Source organism: Delphinapterus leucas, chromosome 8, assembly GCF_059928025.1.
Source record: "Delphinapterus leucas isolate spDelLeu-1000000601 "Yukka" chromosome 8, BTC_Dleu_Yukka2, whole genome shotgun sequence".
Classification (NCBI taxonomy): domain Eukaryota; kingdom Metazoa; phylum Chordata; class Mammalia; order Artiodactyla; family Monodontidae; genus Delphinapterus; species Delphinapterus leucas.
In genome coordinates, this window is record NC_143136.1 from 8,893,967 (window position 1) to 8,912,160 (window position 18,194).

An 18,194-nucleotide genomic window follows, 5' to 3' on the forward strand; every position below is an offset into this window, starting at 1 on the left:
CCAGAATAGCCACCCCTAGAGAAAGGCCTCCCTCCCGCCGCTCCACCGTCCCCCGCCATTGCTGAGAAAAACGGGTTGAGGAGAGGTGCTCGCGGGGCTCGTAGCGCCACCTGCTGCTCGGGAAGTCTCCCTGCAGCGCCCACCCCGCGCCCCAGCCAAGCCTTTGGGGATCCCGGTAGGGCAAAGAACGTTTTCTTAGAAGGGTGATTTTCCATTTTTTAAAAAAAACCAGGGCCCAGCTTCCAAAGAAATCCAACATAAATGCTTTACAATCATAGCACGACGAATCCCTAAGCAAGCACTGGTTTATAATAAAGTTGAACAATGAAGGTTTTTATTTACTTTTGGAATAGTTAATACTGTACATGGTTTAAAAATCAGAAATATAAAAAGATATACAGTGAAAAGTGTTCTGAAGGAAAAACAAATTTTCCGTTCTTGTCTTACATCTGACCAGTTCCTCTCTCCCTCCGTAGCGACAGGTTCCTGTTTTTTATTGTATCTAATTTGGAATGCCTGTTGTGATAGCCATCTGCAGTCTTGTACCAGCTTTACTAAACAATTTACTTCCATAGTCAGTACTGAGAAAACCTTGACAAAGATTTGTGACAAATGGTGGCATTTTAAAGCCACTAGCCTTATCAAGCCACTCTTCAACTGGATAGTGACCTACTAAAGCTTATTTCTGAGGCCTTTCGAAACAGTGTAACCCAGTGGCACAAGCCAATGTTTTGCAGTTGAAATAAAATTTGGTTTATGACACACTTGAGCGTATGTGTGAATTCTTTTTTTTTACTCTTGTGGCCAAGTTTCGTGACATGTGAGATCTTAGTTCCCCAACCAGGGATCCAACCCGCGCCTCCCTGCTTTGGAGGTATGGAATCTTAACCACTGGACCGCCAGGGAAGTCCCAGGGCATGTGTGAATTTTTTTAAAATTAGTATTCTTAGGCTATGGTTGTTAAAATATATTAAATATAATTATTAAACACTTTTCAAGAACCTGTAGCTTAGATTGAAAGACACTCACCTCGGAGGTGTGCATGAAAAAGAAACAGATTGAGTGCATAGGAGTATTATTTTACAGAGGCACTTTGGCTGATCCCTCACATAAAGATACTTGTGCGCCCCAAACTCCTAAAAGAAGCAGACACAAATGCTAACAGGTAACGGGAATGAGTGAAGCAGGCCGAGTGTAAGAAAACACCAGCTCAGCAGGATGGTGCACGGCAACTGACACTAGTGTCAGGGAAACAGTAGGGGGTGGTGGTGACTGTGACAGAATGAAGAGTGATGCCCCATCTAAAGAGAGCAATGGCTACTCAGCTCCGACAGTGTTGCAGTGCCAAATGCAGGGCTACTGTCGTGAGAGCTTCTGACTTTTCCAAGAAAAGCCAGAAATCGGAATTTTGTGTGAAATCCTCGGAATTTTACATGTTGGCAAGTTGGGTGAAATTGGGTGAAGGGGGTGGAAAGGTACAAACTTCCATTTATAGGATAAATCAGTCCTGGGGATGAATGTACAGCATGATGACTTACAGTTGTATATTGGAAAGTTGCTAAGAGAGTAAATTTTAAAAGTTCTGATCACAAGAAAAAATTGTAACTTGGTGCAGTGACGGATGTTAACTAAACTTATGGTGATAAGCAGTTCACAGCATACACATATACCAAATCATTAGGCTGTACACCTAAAACAAATACAATGTTATATGTCAATTATATCTCAAAAAAAATGTTGGCAACTAATTCTAAATGTTTTAAAGCAGAGAGGTGGCCAGTTTGCCATCTCTGCTCTTCAAAAAGAAGACATTCTCTATGGAAGGACGATTCTGTCTCTGGCTGGGACACTGAGCTTGTAATTGCCACAGTCTCATCTGAGCCCCATGGGAGCCCTCTGAGAGGTCCCTCACTTCTTGGACATTCTGCTGTCCCAGGCCTCTGGCTTCTCCCTCTCCATTCCATTCTGCACTCTTTAGTCAGAGCAATCTTTTTCAAAATTCAACTCTGACCATGGCCTCTGCTCCTTGAAACCCTGAGTCCCCATCTTGGGCTCTATTCTTCTGCTTTGCTCTTCCCTGTTTCTGTGCACAGGCTTCTTCTCACTCCCCGTTCTCCCTGTGGGAGTGCAATGCCTCGGATTGCTATGGACAAGGTGGTGGCCCTAAAATGTACCCCTGCAGCCCTGCCCTCTCTCCAGAGCATCAGACTCACTCACCTACCAGGCATCTCTGCTTGATGCTCCTTAATTCAACGACCTCAAAGCTGCATACATTGGGGCCCCCCCCACCCCCGCTGCATGTATGTCTCCTGCCTTGATCCCAGTGTGATGAAGGGCAACCATCAGCTACTGAAGCAGGGCCCCCAGGGAGAGGGTGGGTAGAGGGCACCATTGACTGTTCTGTCCCCCCCACCTGGTCTGCACCAGATATGGTCCTCCCTAATCTCTCTCACACCATCCCAGCCTCCCATCTCACTCCATCACCCTCTAGTCATCTCCCCCTCTTCTTTCCTGGCCGCAACAGTTCCCAACAGCCTTGACTTCCTGCTCACCATGGCACAATTCTCCAGACCATTCTTCACAGCTAGACTGGAGCACTACCCAAAACAAGGAAGCTTGTCTCCTCCAAGCTTCTCCAGGACTTTCATCCAACCCTGCTTACCCTCCATCTTTATGTCCCACCCCTCTGCCCTGTGTGCCACACTCTGGCCATCCTGAACTGCTCCGATTCCCAAAAAGGCTGTGCGGGCATGGTACCTTGTCTCTGACCTCAGTACCTGCTCTCTGCTCTGTCTTCAAGGCCTCTCCCCCTCATCCCCAGCACCTCCTCCAGGAAGCCTTCCTTGACCACCCCACCATGTGTCCCGTTACAGCCTTTACCCACACAGCTATAATCATGTCTTCTTGCCTATGTCCCAACTGGACAAGGAACTACTCAAGGGCACAGCCACATCTTATTCATCTCTGTGTCCCCTAGAGTAACTAGTACAGGGTCAGGCACATAGTTGGTGCTCAATAAATATTTGTTGGATGAATGGATCAACACAGGGTCAGTTAGTTATTGGCACAAGGCTAGAACTCAGACCAGTGTCTCAGAAACCCCTGCCCTCTCCAAGACTCTAAAATGTGCTCTTTTTAGAGGACACTTAGGACACAGTAAAACCACAGAAAGAATTCTTACCCAGTGCTCTGTTCATAAACAACTATCTCCCTCCAAATACAGGAATAACACAAAAGATCTCAAAACCCAAACGAGGCCAGCTGTGGGCTCACAGAGTTACGGGCTAGGCGGGGACCTCTGTCAGGGTGACGGGAGGAAACCGTGACCCTGATTTTTCTTTGCGGATGTGCCCACCTTGAGCAGGATTCAGTCCGAAGCTTCGCCGAAGCACCTCCCTGGCCCGCGCGGCGCCCTCTAGTGGTCACAGAGTTCCCCAGAAGGCAGAGCACATGGGAAGGGGCGAGCGCTCTATGACCACCCACCTCTACCCACCCCCATCCCCTCAACCCGCGAGCCTTCTGGCATTTAAATCCTGGGTCTTAGGAGGGCTCGGTCTCCTGTCTCGACTGCTTTTTGAGCTGCACAGTGATAAGGTGGAAAGGGCGGTGTCGGTGCCAGGACACCAGGGATCAAATCCCTGTTGCACAGCAGCCCTGGGGTCACCTGAGCCCTGCTGCAGAGGGGGCTGGTCCACCTACCTGGCGCAGCTTGTGAGGGGAGGTGCTCTAAGCAAGGGCTTGGCATAGAACAGCGCGGAATAAAACTGGCCACGAGGCTAGTGGTTGCTTCCTGTACAGCACGCCGGCCACGTGCTTTTAGAGTAAAAGCGTTTATTCAGGGAGCAGAAACGTAAAACGCAGACGGTGACTCGGGCATCCCGTAGGTATGTGCTTGGATGGAGGGAAACGCCCGGCTGGGGCTGTAATTGTTTTGGATGGACTGAGGCACGAAAGAACCCGGGAAGCCATCAGAGACGCTGGGCTCTCTTCCCTCTAAGGACAGTGTCCAGGAGGGCAACGCCTATCATGGGCAACCGGAAGTCTGCCCTGGATGAAGTGATGCTGGAAGCCACTGTTCCCTCGCTGGGGGAGGGGTGGCTGGGGGCGGGGGGAGGGTCTATGATGACCAACCAGCTCTGGGCAAGTGGCCAGGGGTGGGAGGAGCCACAATGAACCCTCAAGCGAGACCTCCTGCACTCTGGCTGTCCTATCTAGTGGCTACTAGACCCAGGTGGCCACTTGAAATGTGGCTAGTGCAACCCAGGAGCTGATTTTAAATTAAAATTGTATTTTATTGAAATTTAAAGACTGGTACCCAATTCAGTCATTGGAAAACTTTTTAAGTATCTTTGGAACAATTGAGGATGTGAATCTATTTTTTCAACTATAAATTTAATGAAATCTAAATACAGATTAAGTATATTGGATAAAAATTTAATTTCTGAATTGGCTGTAAGTGTAAAATTCTCACAGGGTTTCAGAGACGCAAAATGCCTCATTAAATTTTTTTTTTTATATTTACAGTTGAAATGATACTATTTTGGACATACTGGGCTAAATAAAATGTTAATAAAATTAATTTCACCTGTTTCTTTTGATTTTTTTTTCTAATGTGGCTACTAGAAAATTTAAAGCTACCTATGTGCCTGGTAGGTTCTTCTGAGACAGGGCTGGTCTAGACTCACCCCGAGGTCTCGGTCCCTCTGCCCTCCTATTCAGGTCTGGCCCCTTGGCCTGCTTCACAATCATGGCTGCTCTTTGCTGGTGGCACATACGGGGCCAGACCAGATCAGGGGGCAGAATCTGAAAGTGAGACACACCTCTGTCAGGGATCAAGGGGTTGGGAGTGGCTGCCCTTGCAGCTAGGAGTTCTGGAGAGGGCTATGCACCTGGGATGGGGGAGGGGAGGGAGGTCAGGGTGAAGGCATTCTGGGGTTAGGGTAATGATCTGAGGCAACACCCTGCTCTGAGAAGACCTTGTTAACCAGTGAGGGAGAGAAAGAACTCATGTGACAAGACAGAGACCCAGTTTCTGCAGCCAGGTCTCATTCTGAGGGCTTGGCTCCAAGGACTAAGCTAAGCGCCTAATTACTCCATATAAGTGCAGGGCAGGACAGCAACAAGCATGACTTGAGACTGAAAATCTGCATTTCTGCCTGAGGGTCTCTGAAATTCACTGTCTGCACTTCAGCAGGAACCCTGGCTGGAGCTGAGCAGTTCAGGGAGGAAGCCAGACAAGATTCTTTTGCCAGAGCCCTGGACCCACAGCAGCCCTAGAGCCCAGTCGCACACCACGGTCCCTTGGAGTCGAATTCCAAGATCCCTGTGGACCACAGCATGGCCCAGTGGGGTAGTCTCTGTTTCTGCTCCGTATTAGGCAGCCTCAAATAGAAGGCAACCAGAGGGCTCTGGCCCAGGGGCCAAAGGCATCAGAGGGATACGTGTGGGGTCCTGGGCGTCACCCCTGCCTTCTCCATTTCCCCTTGAACTTTCCACGTGTCAGCATATGGCAGGCTGCCCAGGCCAACTTCCTCGTCTGTCCCAATCCTTGATCCACTTACACACAAAACCAGGTCAGAAGGGGGTCATCTGGGTACAAAATAACCGGCTCCTCTACTGTGCTGGCTGTGTTTGCCACCCAAACAGGACAAAGTGCAGCCTCCTGACCACAGGGACAGCCCTGCAGCATGGATCTGCTACACTTTGAAGTATAGACTGCTTTCAGGTTAACGTGGCCACTGTCAACCTTCCCCAGGGAGGTGGGGTCCTAGGTGGTCTGCCCCCGGTAAGAGGGGCTTGTTTAGACCACAGGTGTAGGGACCTCAGCCCTTGACCCCCTTTGCAGCTTTGCCTTAAGCTTTAGTTTGATAACCAAGGGATTCTTGTGCAGAAGGTCTTGTAAACAAGTATTTTGAGAGGAAACTGTGACGCACGTAGTATAAAGGGTTCTCTGAGACTCAGTTAAGGCCATTTTATCTCGTTAAACATTCACGTGTGCAGACACACACCCTAATAAATACCAAGTTAAATGCTATCTCTTAAAAAAAAACACTCTTTTTAAATATCTACTTACACTTTCCAGCTACATGTTTTCCAATCCCAGCCAATAGGGTTGTGGAGACGTCACCCAGGGCAGGACTGAGGGACTTCAGGCCAGATGATTCCAGAGGTCCTGTCATTTAACCAGATGCCTTGCTCCCAAGGGTCCCTTCAAGGAACACTTTTATGAGAATAAAGGGAAAGATCCATTCCGTTTCCAATTAGCCGGCAATTAGGTACTGTTTGGTTTTATTAGATATTAGGAATTATTGATTCAAGTCAGAAGTAGCACAACCACTGCCATATTAGAAAGATTAGCACCGAAGAGCCCACACGGGGACCTGACTGGAGGCCTCTCACCGATGGCTCCTGGTACCACTGACCTAATTCTGCCCTCAGACAGGCCCACCCCAAACTTTGTGCCTTGTAAAGGGTCCCTAGAGAAAAGACCCACTGCCAAAGCCATCCCTTCTGCTACCTAACTCTTCTGTCTGCTAGAAGACGGCAACAACATTTCCAGAAGGGATGGGGCGTATCTTAGCCATTCTCAAGGAAGCAAAGATGGGTCTCAGTCCCGTTTAACATTTGGGAGGCAGAACCCAAATCTCAGTAAGGAAAGACCTTCTCTCTTCAACTATTCACAGCAAATACTGAAGGTAACGAAAAAATAATGAGTAAACCACCCTTTATACCAGAGGCTTGCAAACTCACTTGCCCACCTGGACCAGGACCAGGCAATGGAATATTCAGATGAAGAGAAGCAGAGGAGTGGCAGAGGTGGGCGGGAGGGATGCAGGACACTGGAGAGGACAATATGCCCCATCCTTCAATATGCCCCTTCATCCAGCTTTTTTACATGCAATCTCCCAAGTTTCAAATGTTGGCAACAAATACAGAAGATTTTTAAACACAGCAGAGGCTACTGTCTTGTGACTTCTGCCTTAGACAATTTCCTAACTTAAAAAAAGCTCCCGCCCCCCATCAAATAACAAAACTTCAACCAAATTATTACAAAGAAATTAACAGAGATATAGAAAAATATAGCAGCTTCAAAAATACCAGTCTTGGGGCTTCCCTGGTGGCGCAGTGGTTAAGAATCCGCCTGCCAACGCAGGGGACACAGGTTCGATCACTGGTCTGGGGAGATCCCACATGCCGCGGAGCAACTAAGCCCGGGTGTCACAGCTACTGAGCCTGCGCTCTAGAGCCCACAAGCCACAACTACTGGAGCCCGCGTGCCTAGAGCCCGTGCTCCACAACGAGAAGCCACCGCAATGAGAAGCCCGCGCACTGCAACGAAGAGCAGCCCCCGCTCGTGGCAACTAGAGAAAGCCCGCGCGCAGCAACGAAGACCCAATGCAGCCAAAAATAAATAAATAAAACAAATAAATTTATTAAAAAAAATACCAGTCTCCCCATTTTATTTTTTTATTCTTATTTTTTAACGTTTTCATCTTTAATGAAATGACTTTGGAAATAACATTCATTTCCATGAAACCAATACTACAGTTTTTGGAGTCACAGTAAGATACACAGAATTATATCTGTAATTAATATGAATGCCAACATTTCAAGCAGTAATTTCTGTTATATGGCAAACAAAATCAAGAAAGCAACCGTCAAACAAGAGACCCATAGCTTCAGACAAGTCAAATCCCAGGATAGCGTATGAGGACAGCTGCTGCTTCAGCGAAGGGTTTCTGGCGAAACCAATGATGAGGCTGCCAAAGGCTGTTCCCATAACAGCACCAGAATCAGCCACTCCTACTGCTGTAGCACCTGCACCAATAAAATTGGCTGTAGTGTCAATGTCTCTGCTGATTGCACTGGTCTAAAACTCCCTTTGGATTAACTGAGACACACCATTCTGGGCCCCATTAAGTACTGAAGAGCCCTCTCCAGCCCTAGCCTCTGGTCGAGATAACACTGATGCAGAAATTGGTCTGTATGCAACTCTGGATCCAACTCGGATCAGAGCAGGGTGCAGGCAAGCTTGCGCAGGCGAACATCTTGCACTCTTCAGGGCAGCTAGAGGAATTGGTTGACAGGCAACGTGGGATCCTCTCCTGCTTCCTCTCTTCCCGGGAGGTGGCCGTAGCCATGGTGGTAGAGGTCCAAGGAATGGGGCTCCCCATTTTAAAACAAAGTCAACAGCAATTCATTTTGTGTAGGAGGAAGTCAGCTGTATCCTTCCTGTCATCCTACCTGCCCTCACACTCATATGGACCAGGCTCCCTATTATAGAGAATAAATTGAGGCATAGAGCAGGGAGGGCCCCTCCTTAGCATCAAAGAGCTCCTCGGCCACAGAAGGTTTCCCATTCCCCATTTGGTCGCCATCACAGCAAGAACTGAAATAACTAATACAAGTTACGTAGCATCTTGCAGAGTGCTGGGCACAACTGCATGTCTGCTGAGTGAATCATGCGTGAATGAATGAATTTAGCTGCTTCCCTTAGACAGTGCTTTCTACTTGGGAAAATCAGGAGCTGTGCTTGCCATTCCAAAGACTGGATTTCTCCAGGGGCAGGTGAGAAAGACAAGGGAGCTAATAGTGTTCCCTCTCTGAGTGAACAGTCAGATGGTCTTCCCGGCTTTTAAGGGAACATCATTGACCCTGACTGACTCATAAACAGAGAAAAAAGGATTGAGGAACTCGGCACCTCTGGGCTTTGTCTGCTTTGACCTTGGGTTAGGACCTGAGATCAAGAACAAATCGTATGCTCTTGTAATCCATACCCCTAACTTTCCTTCTGTTTGGTGCTATGGTTAGTCCCTAGCATCTTTATTCTCAAAGAACGCGGCACAGAAAGTTATTGTCAACACGAGGAAGAAACATGGTCCTTTCTTCTCAAGAATGTGCAAAGCTATTTACGCCCTGGGCCTGCAGCACAGGGACCATACTGGCTCTGGCCCTAAAGGCCCCCAGGGTGGCAATGCATCTTTATTCTGCCTTGCTCTGGGAGCCAAAGCCCCAGGAAGCCCAACTCTCTCTGCTCTGGGGGACTCTTCCTAGAATTTGACAGGGAGGAGATTGTCTCATCTACAGTTTCTCAAAGTTGCCGTGATTGGCATTTTGAATGGAACAATTTTGTGCTGCTGGAGATTGCCCTGCACATTGTGAGATACCCACTAAATTCCAGGGGTGTCCCACAGTTGCAGCGACTCTCCCAGCACACCACACATGCACACACACACACACACAAATTTCCAATACTGCCTGGAGCGGGTAGCCTGGCCCCTGGCTGAGAGCCACTAGGCTGGTAGAGCCCTTACGTGTTTGAGAAACAGAAGACCCAAAGGTTGAGTGACAGGTCCAAGGCTCCCCTCTCAGATCTGATGATTTCTAGTCCAGCTGCTCTTGAAATGATGGATACTCATGCAAACAATCATGGGATGCCACAGCACCGCAGAACCTCAAAGCAGACAGCCAGCTGTCTCAATGGCATAGAGAAACCACGGCACAGAGAGAAAAAATAACCCCACAGTGACCAGAGAGTGAGCAAATGCGAGGGGGGAGGCAGATTCCCGGAGGATACACTTTCTTAGGTCCTGCTTAGCTTAGTAAGTCCCGCTGCTTGGCTGGTAACAGGTCAATGCAACAGCCCCCTGGAAGGTGGGGCTTTGTAGCATCCCAAGGTCAACATGGAGGCAGGGTAGCTCAGTGAGAGCCAGCCCCCTGTCTGTAGGTTAGAGCCGGGGCAGCCAGGGGTCCAGCCTTCATCTCAAGTCTCCGGCGGGCTCAGCGGGAGTGGAGGCAACTCTATCACAGGCTACTGACCCCTTTCTGGGATCCTCGCAATCTCCATTGGGATATACGACTGTCAGTGCCAGCTCCTCCTCAGGGTCCTGGAAGTTACCTGGAACACAAGAGAAGGAATCACCCAATGAGAAGATAAAGTTTATGAGTGGGTAAGCTGGGAATGAAAGGGAAGGAGTTGGCCCCAGTGACTCTCTACTTTAAAAACACAACAAAATATGTAGCGGAAACCTTTAAAATGTACATACCCTTTGACCCAGCAATTCCACTTCTAGGATTTTATCCTAAGGAAATAATTAGGAATAATTAGTGGAACTGCTCCAGCCATCTTGCTACCAGTATACGGATGAAACAGCACTGAGGATGGCCCAGCAAAGAGAAGGAAAAAACCTGGGTCCTTGAAAGTGTTGCTGGACCCCTAAATCAACCAGCCCTGAAACTGACTCCACCTCTAGACTGTCTTTTAGGTGAGATGATGAATTCCTCGTCTGCTTCTGCTAGTTTGAGTCATGGCTTCTTTACCTATAGCTGAGAGCATCCTAACTGATTCGATATCTGACAAAGGGATTGGCTGAGTAAACTGTGGCTCAGTCACATTATGGGATTCAGGCATTAAAAATGATGTATAGGGCTTCCCTGGTGGAGAAGTGGTTAAGAATCCGCTTACCAATGCAGGGGACATGGGTTTGATCCCTGGTCTGGGAAGGTCCCACATGCCGTGGAGCAACTAAGCCCATGGGCCACAACTGCTGAGTCTGCGCTCTAGAGACCGCAAGCCACAACTACTGAAGCCCACGTGCCGAGAGTCCGTGCTCCGCAACAAGAGAAGCCACCGCAATGAGAAGCCCGTGTACTGCAATGAAGAGTAGGCCCCGCTCGCCACAACTAGAGAAAGCCCGCACACAGCAATGAAGACCCAACGTAGCCAAAAATAAATAAATAAATATGATGTATAAAATTCCATAGGACTAAACACACACACACACACACACAAGTAAAATTCAGGAAATCTGAATAAGGTCTGTGGATTGTTTCAATGTCAACACCCAGTCTGTGATATTATCCTATAGTTTTGCGACATGTACATGGGGGAAAACTGGGCAAGATGTACACAGGATCTCTTAATGGGATTTCTTACAACTGCATGGGAATCTACAATTACCTCAAAAAAGAAAAAGATGCAAGATGTTGACATATACTTATCACTGTGGAATACTGCACAATCACAGTATGTTATTGATAAAGAAAGCAGATTCTAAAACAGTGTATGTAAATGTATGTATGTATAATCTGCTATTTATTATGTATATTATAAATGTTTATGTATAGTCTGCACACGCAATTTGCATTTAATACATTCACTTCTACATGAGACTAAACAATTCGGTATATGCTACAGAGAGAGGTGATCAAAGAGTTACGTAAAGTTGTTTATGGGGACTTCCCTGGTGACACAGTGGTTAAGAATCTGCCTGCCAATGCAGGGGACACAGGTTCGAGCCCGGGTCCGGGATGATCCCACATGCCGCAGAGCAACTAAGCCCCTGAGTCACAGCTACTGAGCTTGTGGTCACAACTACTGAAGCCCACGTGCCCTAGAGCCTGAGCTCTGCAACAAGAAAAGCCACCGCTATGAGAAGCCTGAGCACCGCAATGAAGAGTAGCCCCTGCTCGCCGCTACTAGAGAAAGCCCAAGCACAGCAAAGAAGACCCAATGCAGCCAAAAAAAAAAGAAAAAAAATGTTTATGATTCCTTTGCTTTTTTTCCCCTTTAGTTTCCAGATACATCCAAAATGATGATGGAGAGGTTGAAGTTAACATTTTTGCAATTAAATATATTAAATACGTGATGCATTTTGCAGATGAGTTATATATATATACAGAAGAGAATTTATTAATATTTAAGTAGTACAAGGCAATATAAATAGATAGCTAGACAGAGAGACAGACAGAATGGTCTACCCAAATTATAGTTACCTCTGAGTGGGGGAATTAAATGAACGATTTTTAATATTTGTGTTTCTTCTTTTGTATTTTTTGAGCTTTCAATTGTGTAGACAGAATTCTAAGACAGCCCCCAAGATTCCCATTCCTTGGTGTACTTATCCTGCATAATCCCCTCCTTTGAGTGTGGGTGGGGCCTGTGATTCTGAGGAGGTAGCCATGCCGCGGATTTGGGTATGTGACGAAGGTGATGGGGAGTCACTCCTGTGATTATGTTATGCTATAGGAGGCTGGAGATTCTCCTGCGGATGGAAGGAGCAGCTGCTGTGTAGTGAGTGAGCCTGGGAGAGGAGACAGCTTCAGGGCCTCTTGGAGGTGACAGCGAGCAAGGTGGGGACCTCAGTGCTCCAGCAGGGTGCAGTCCCCCCCTAGGTGGGCTCTGCCTCCGGTCTCTCGCTGCTCCTGCAGTCCAGTCACGTCGCTATACACCCTAATCAGCGCACACCCCTGCTCAGAAGTCGCCAGGGCTCCCTATTCCTGAAAGACTTGGGCCCAGGGCCCTGATGTGGCTCCAACTGTCCTTTTCAGCCTTGGCCCTCACCAGTCTCATTCTGCACCTCACCCCCAGGGCACTGTTTTCTGAGCTTGACATCATGCTGTCAAGCCTTTGTTCATGGTGTTCCCTCTCCAAATCTTCCCATTTCTAAGAAAATCCCCCAACCTCCAGCTCAAAAGTCACTTGTTAAACTCCCTGGATCCTCAGGGGAGACAATGCGTTTGGCTCCAGGTGCCCCATCACCTACGTCTGGCAACTGTCTTCCAGCCCCGCCCACAACCCCTTCCCTAGGCAGAGACTCCTGGGGCGAGAGCCCCGCTGACCCAGTCTGAGTGCCGGCTGCCTGGGGGCCAAGGCACCTCACGTTGCTCATCGCCACGCCCTGCACAAGGCAACGGCTTCGCCGATGGTGGGCCACTCCATCCCTATGGTCCCCTGTGTGCACGTGACCGTAACCCCAAGCCCCTGTCAGGGTCCAGGAAGCCAGGAAGGCGACACACTCACCCTGAGCTGGGTCACTGGGGGAAGTGGCATCTGGGTCCTTCCCTCGGCTCCAGGGACCCCAGGAAAAGCATGCCAGCAGTCCTGGGAGGCCGGGTCTCTCCCACGCTCCTTCTGCTAGAAAGAACACAAGGTCCAAGAGGCAGTGGGGTCAGATGGGGCTTGACACGACTGAGAGACTTTCTGTTCAGCCAACCAAGAGCTTCAACTGTCAACTGCCCTAGTTTTAACTGCCTGATTAAAAAAAAAAGATTCTGATTTGCAAAAGGGGGTAGGTTTTTGAGCTTTAAAAAAAAAAACCAAAAAGAAAGACTGCTTTTATATACCTATTACCTAATTTCATCTTCGCAAAAACTCTATGTAGGTACCACGTTGGAGAAACTACAGTAACAAAAATGATATGAAATTAATTATAATTACATAGCACCAAAGAAAAAACTCAAGAAGCAGTAATTGCCCCCCTACCCCCGGATTTGTAGTTCAAACTATTTTTTAAATTTTATTGAAGTTTAGTTGATTTACGATGTTGTGTTAATTTCGGCTGTACAGCACAGTCATTCAGTCATACATATATATACTTTTTTCATATTCTTTTCCATTCTGGTTTTTCACAGGAAACTGAATATAGTTCTCTGTGCTATACAGTAGGACCTTGGTGTTTATCCATCCTATATACAGTAGCTTGCATCTGCTAATCCCAAACTCCCAATCCTTCCCTCCCCCACCCCTCCTCCTCCTTGGCAACCATAAGTCTGTTCTCTGTGTCTGAGAGTTTGTTTCTGTTTTGTAGGTATGTTCATTTGTGTCGCATTTAGGATTCCACATATAAGTGATAACATATGGTATTTGTCTTTCTCTTTCTGACTTACTTCACTTAGTATGATAATCTCTAGTTGCATCCACGTTGCTGCAAATGGCATTATTTCATTCTTTTTATGGCTGAGTAATATTCCATTGTGTGTGTGTATATATATATATATATATATACACACATACACACACACAATGTGATATATATATATATCACATCTTTATCCATTCATCTATCAATGGACATTTAGGTTTTTTCCATGTCTTGGCTATTGTACATAGTGCTGCTATGAACATAGAGGTGCGTGTATCTTTTCGAATTATAGTTTTGTCTGGGTATACACCCAGGAGTGGAATTGCTGGATCATAGGGCGACTCTACTTTTATTTTTTTGAGGAACTCCATACTGTTTTCCATCATCGCTGCACCAATTTACATTCCCACCAACAGTATAGAGGGCTCCCTTTTCTCCATACCCTCTTCAACATTTATTATTTGTAGACTTTTTTGCGGGGGGGCCACGCAGCATGTGGGATCTTAGTTCCCCTACCAGGGTTCAAACCCGCGCCCCCTGCATTGGAAGTGCGGCATCTTAACCACTGGACTGCCAGGGAAGTCCCTATTATTTGTAGATTTTTTAATGATGGCCATTCAACTATTCTTGAAATGGCCATCAAACTATTTCTTAATAGAAATAGAATTAATCTTTTTTTGATAATCACACACAAAACAATTATATGTTGATTCGAGTTTCCTTATTATAGTACCACCTCAGTTATCTGGGGATTACTTGAGATCCCTAACCATCTGGAATAAGGTCAACTGGAACAAAGTTTTAAAAAAGGACTCCAGAGAGCCAAGACACAGAAAATCCTTTCTCGTAATTCTTTACTTGGGGCCAATTTACTCTTAATCTGTACCCAATTCTAAAAAGATTGGGTCCTTGTTTTTCAACCAAAATGCATCTGAATTAAGCATAAACTGGGTAAAAGAGCACTACCAAGAGGCAGGCAACCTAAAAGTATAAGAACAGCCATCAGACAGTGAGGAAAGAGACTGGAAAGCTCCGCAAGCACTAGCAAAACCTCAGCAGCATGAATCCATGGCGTAACCCACCGCAAAAGGCTGGAAGAAATTACTGGACAATGAGTTATAATTACACCCGTGACCTTTAGTCATTAATGAAAGGTTTCATGTTCAGTATGTTTTGATAAAAGTACAATCGACTTTAACACAATATATAGAATGATTCCCTTGCAAAATGTTAAAAATTTGAAATGTTAGTGTTTAAAAAGAGGCAAGGATTCTGCATGCCATGCAGGGTGTCAGGAAATGGGAATACAGTGGTGATTAAGCTCACAAGGGAAAGTGACAAAACCACGCAGAAGCAGGTTCGGGTTTCATTTGTGAATTGCAAATGGAGTGGGCGGGTCAGGGAAGGCTTTCTGGAGGAGGAAGTCCAGTCCTGAATGGTGAGATGGGATTGGTCAGGAAAAGGAGGATGGAAGAAAAGGCTTTTCTCTCCGAGGCAACTGCAATGTAAAAAAAGTTTAGGAGCCCAGAGCAAGCTTGGCTCTGAGGAATTAAAAGTTGTTCCCTGGGGGTGGGGGATGGGGGGGTGGGATGAACTGGTAGACTGGGACTGACATGTATACACTAATATGTATAAAATGGATAACTAATAAGAACCTGCTGTATAAAATAATAAATAAAATAAAATTCAAAAAAAAAAAAGTTGTTCCCTGGGAATAAGAGATGTCTAAGAGACAAAGGGCTCAGAGAATTTCTAGGCACAGGCTCATTAGGGGACAGAAAATTTTCCCCATGGGGCCAGGTCAGCAAAGGTGCCGGCAGCAACAACCCGAATGACAATCCACCTCAGGACGTTCTCCGTGTCTTTCAGAATGCTGGTCCTTGAGTTTCAAATTTAGCTGGCTTCCTCACAGACTCAACAGAAGAGTTGTGGGAAGGGGAGGGGAAGGTTAGGGCAGGCTCCACAGCTGAGAGGAATGGTCTTCACCTAGGCAGGCCACGCTGGCAGGTAAGTCTGTGACATTTGTGACATCAGAGGTACCAGGTCTCCTTGCAGGAAAAGCCCCACCCCCGACCCCTGTAAGTTTGGCATCACCCAGTTGCTGAGTTAACACACCAATGCCCAGGGAGGCGGAACACAGCCTCTGTCGTCATTAACTCTTTAGCAAGAAGGTTGGCAGAGGCTGGAAAGCTTGGAGGGCGGCAGGTGCTGGAGAGGAGTGGGGGGAAGGAAGCTAGAAGCTAGAAGCTAAATCACTCCGGCATTTCACAGCTTTTGCCAGATCCAGCTGTACTTAACATCCATATTTTAATCTCAGGGCACTGGAAACCTTCTGTAAAACCCTGTGTACCCGGATGGACGAGATTCAGACCCTTTTGCTGATGGCAGCAGTCACTGGGGCTGGCAGAAGACCCGTACTCCCCTCCCCACACTTCAGGAGAGTGGGGAGGGAAGCGAGGGAGACACTGCAGTGGGTAGCCAAGAAGGACTGGTAAACTCTAGGCCCTCAGTCCCTCACATCCTTTCTCCCCTCACCTCCAAGTCCCCAGCATTTATTCCTTGCCTTCTTTTGACCCCGCGGCGTTTCACCGTCGCGTCTCTAGCGCATCCCTAGCTGTGCGCGTCCTAGAAGCTCCTGTCACCGGATATCCCCCTAGTCCCAATTTTGTCCTCCTCCCACCTTGAAACTGGTGCATCCCAAGGCTTTCCCGTCTCCTCCTCCCCTCCCCCCCCAATCCCAGATCTTTGCCCAGCTCAGTCCAGCCCTCTTTCCACCAACCTCCCCTGCCTTCTGCTTGCCTCCTCGGCTTTCCTAAGCACTCAGAATCCCATGCACTCAGGATCCACCCGGGACAGACTCGGCCCGTTGCCCAGGGCCCGCTCCGCCCTACCTGGGAGGCCTAGTGCTAGGCACCTCCTCTCTCCTGGCCTCAGTTTACCTCGGTGTACCATGAGGGGGGCGCTGGCCAAAAAAGCTGGCCTTCCCCCAGCCGCCGCCCGCCCACGCCGTCCGGGACCTAGAGCCCACTCACCTGGTCGCAAGCGCCCGGCGGCTTGCAGGGCCCTGCAGGCGGCCGCCTGAACAGTCAAGTTGGAAGCCGGGTGGCCGGGGCAGTAGGCGGCCGCCTGCACCGGGCCTCCAGCCTGGCGGCCGAACACCGTGCGCAGCAGCGCCTCCAGTAGCCGCAGCTCCGGAGCCACCACGTCCACGGGCTCCGCCTCGGCCACCAGCACCCCGACCAACGCCGCGCCGGGCCGCCGCCGGCTGCGCACGTCCCGCAGCATCTCCCGCAGGTGGCGCCGCGGCTCCCGGGCTGCCAGCGATGACGCGCGGCACAGCACGAAGACCAGCGGTGAGCGGATGGCGCGCGCCCGGGTCGCGGGCACCTTCTGCGCCCCCGGCGCCCCGGGCCCCGCGCCTTCGGCCGCCTCGCCGCTCGGCTTGCCCGCGGCTTGCTGGGGCGGGAACACCGCCCGGGCGAAGTCCCACAGCAGCGCGCGGCTCTGCTCGCGCTCCCACAGTTCGCCCACCAGCAACACCTGCCCGCAGCCGCCCGCCGCCTCCACCAGCGCCTGGAAGGGCGGCTCAGCCGGGCGCGCGGGCCGAGCAGCCAGCGCCTCCAGCTCGCGCTCCATGCTCGCCGCCTCCCGCCTTCTGCGGCCGCTGCTGCCCTGCCTGGCCAGCTGCCTGCCTCGAGGGGGCAGCGGCGGCGGCGGCGGCGGAGACGGCGTCGGCAGCGGCGGCCGGGAGGACACGCCCCCGAGGGCTGCGCCCCGCCCGGCCCCCGGCCCGCGGGCCGGGATCGCCCAGCTCCAGCCGGCTGCTGGGCCGGAGCGGAGGCTCTCCCCCAGGCCTCTAATGGTGGCGCCTCCCGCAGTCCCTGCGGCAGACGCGGGGAAACTGAGCCGTTCATCCATCCATCCATCCATCCATCCAACATTTATTGAACACCTACTAGGTGTACAGGACCCGAAGGTAGAGGAAGACAGAAAATTATCATGTGAGCAAATGGACCTTCACAAGCTAGATTGGTCTGAGGCCTGGAGCAGATAGATTTCTGAGTTCTCATGGTTCGGGGACAGGAAGTTTTGGAGGCCGGGCTGCCGGTGACTGCTGCTTTGAAGTGAAGTTGGCGGGTGGGGCAGGGCACCAGATAAGGGGGTAGTGAGGTGAGAAAAGAAGGGAAGCAGGGGTCTCTTCTGTTACTTCTGTCCTTGACTCACCTTTTGGGTCTTCAGCATTTAGAAAACTAATTGAGGGCTCATTGTTTCAACAAGTCCTCGTGACCTGCAGGGCATTGTCCTCTGCACTGGGAAGTGGAGGCAGATCGTGTTGCTCCCTGTGGAACAGAAAGTCTAGGGGGGCAGATGTGGGGCACGGATGGTGTTCTGATCTATGTTTGCAGGAGGGGGACAAGAGGATGTCAGTAGGCCAGGTCAGAAGCAGGAATGCATTTCCTTTCATTCTAAGGGTCTAAGCCAGCTTCGTCCGATAGAACATTTGGTGGTGATGGAAGTGTTTTATATTATCTGCACTGTCCAATGCAGTAG

At 49.2% G+C, this 18,194-nt stretch overlaps 1 protein-coding gene and 1 pseudogene across 1 annotated transcript; both read right to left on the minus strand.

The window, feature by feature from the left end:
• Window positions 1-7,626: 7,626 nt before the first annotated feature.
• On the minus strand, window positions 7,627-8,174 carry LOC111171922 (ATP synthase F(0) complex subunit C3, mitochondrial pseudogene; annotated as a pseudogene).
• A 1,570-nt stretch (window positions 8,175-9,744) lies between these two features.
• C8H2orf72 (chromosome 8 C2orf72 homolog) lies at window positions 9,745-17,279 on the minus strand. Its single transcript, XM_022567935.3, has 3 exons — window positions 16,676-17,279; window positions 12,803-12,916; window positions 9,745-9,898 (listed from the first exon to the last, which is right to left on the minus strand). The coding sequence occupies exons 1-3, from the start codon at window positions 17,277-17,279 to the stop codon at window positions 9,759-9,761; spliced, it is 858 nt and encodes a 285-aa protein (XP_022423643.2). The 3' UTR covers window positions 9,745-9,758.
• Window positions 17,280-18,194: the final 915 nt, after the last annotated feature.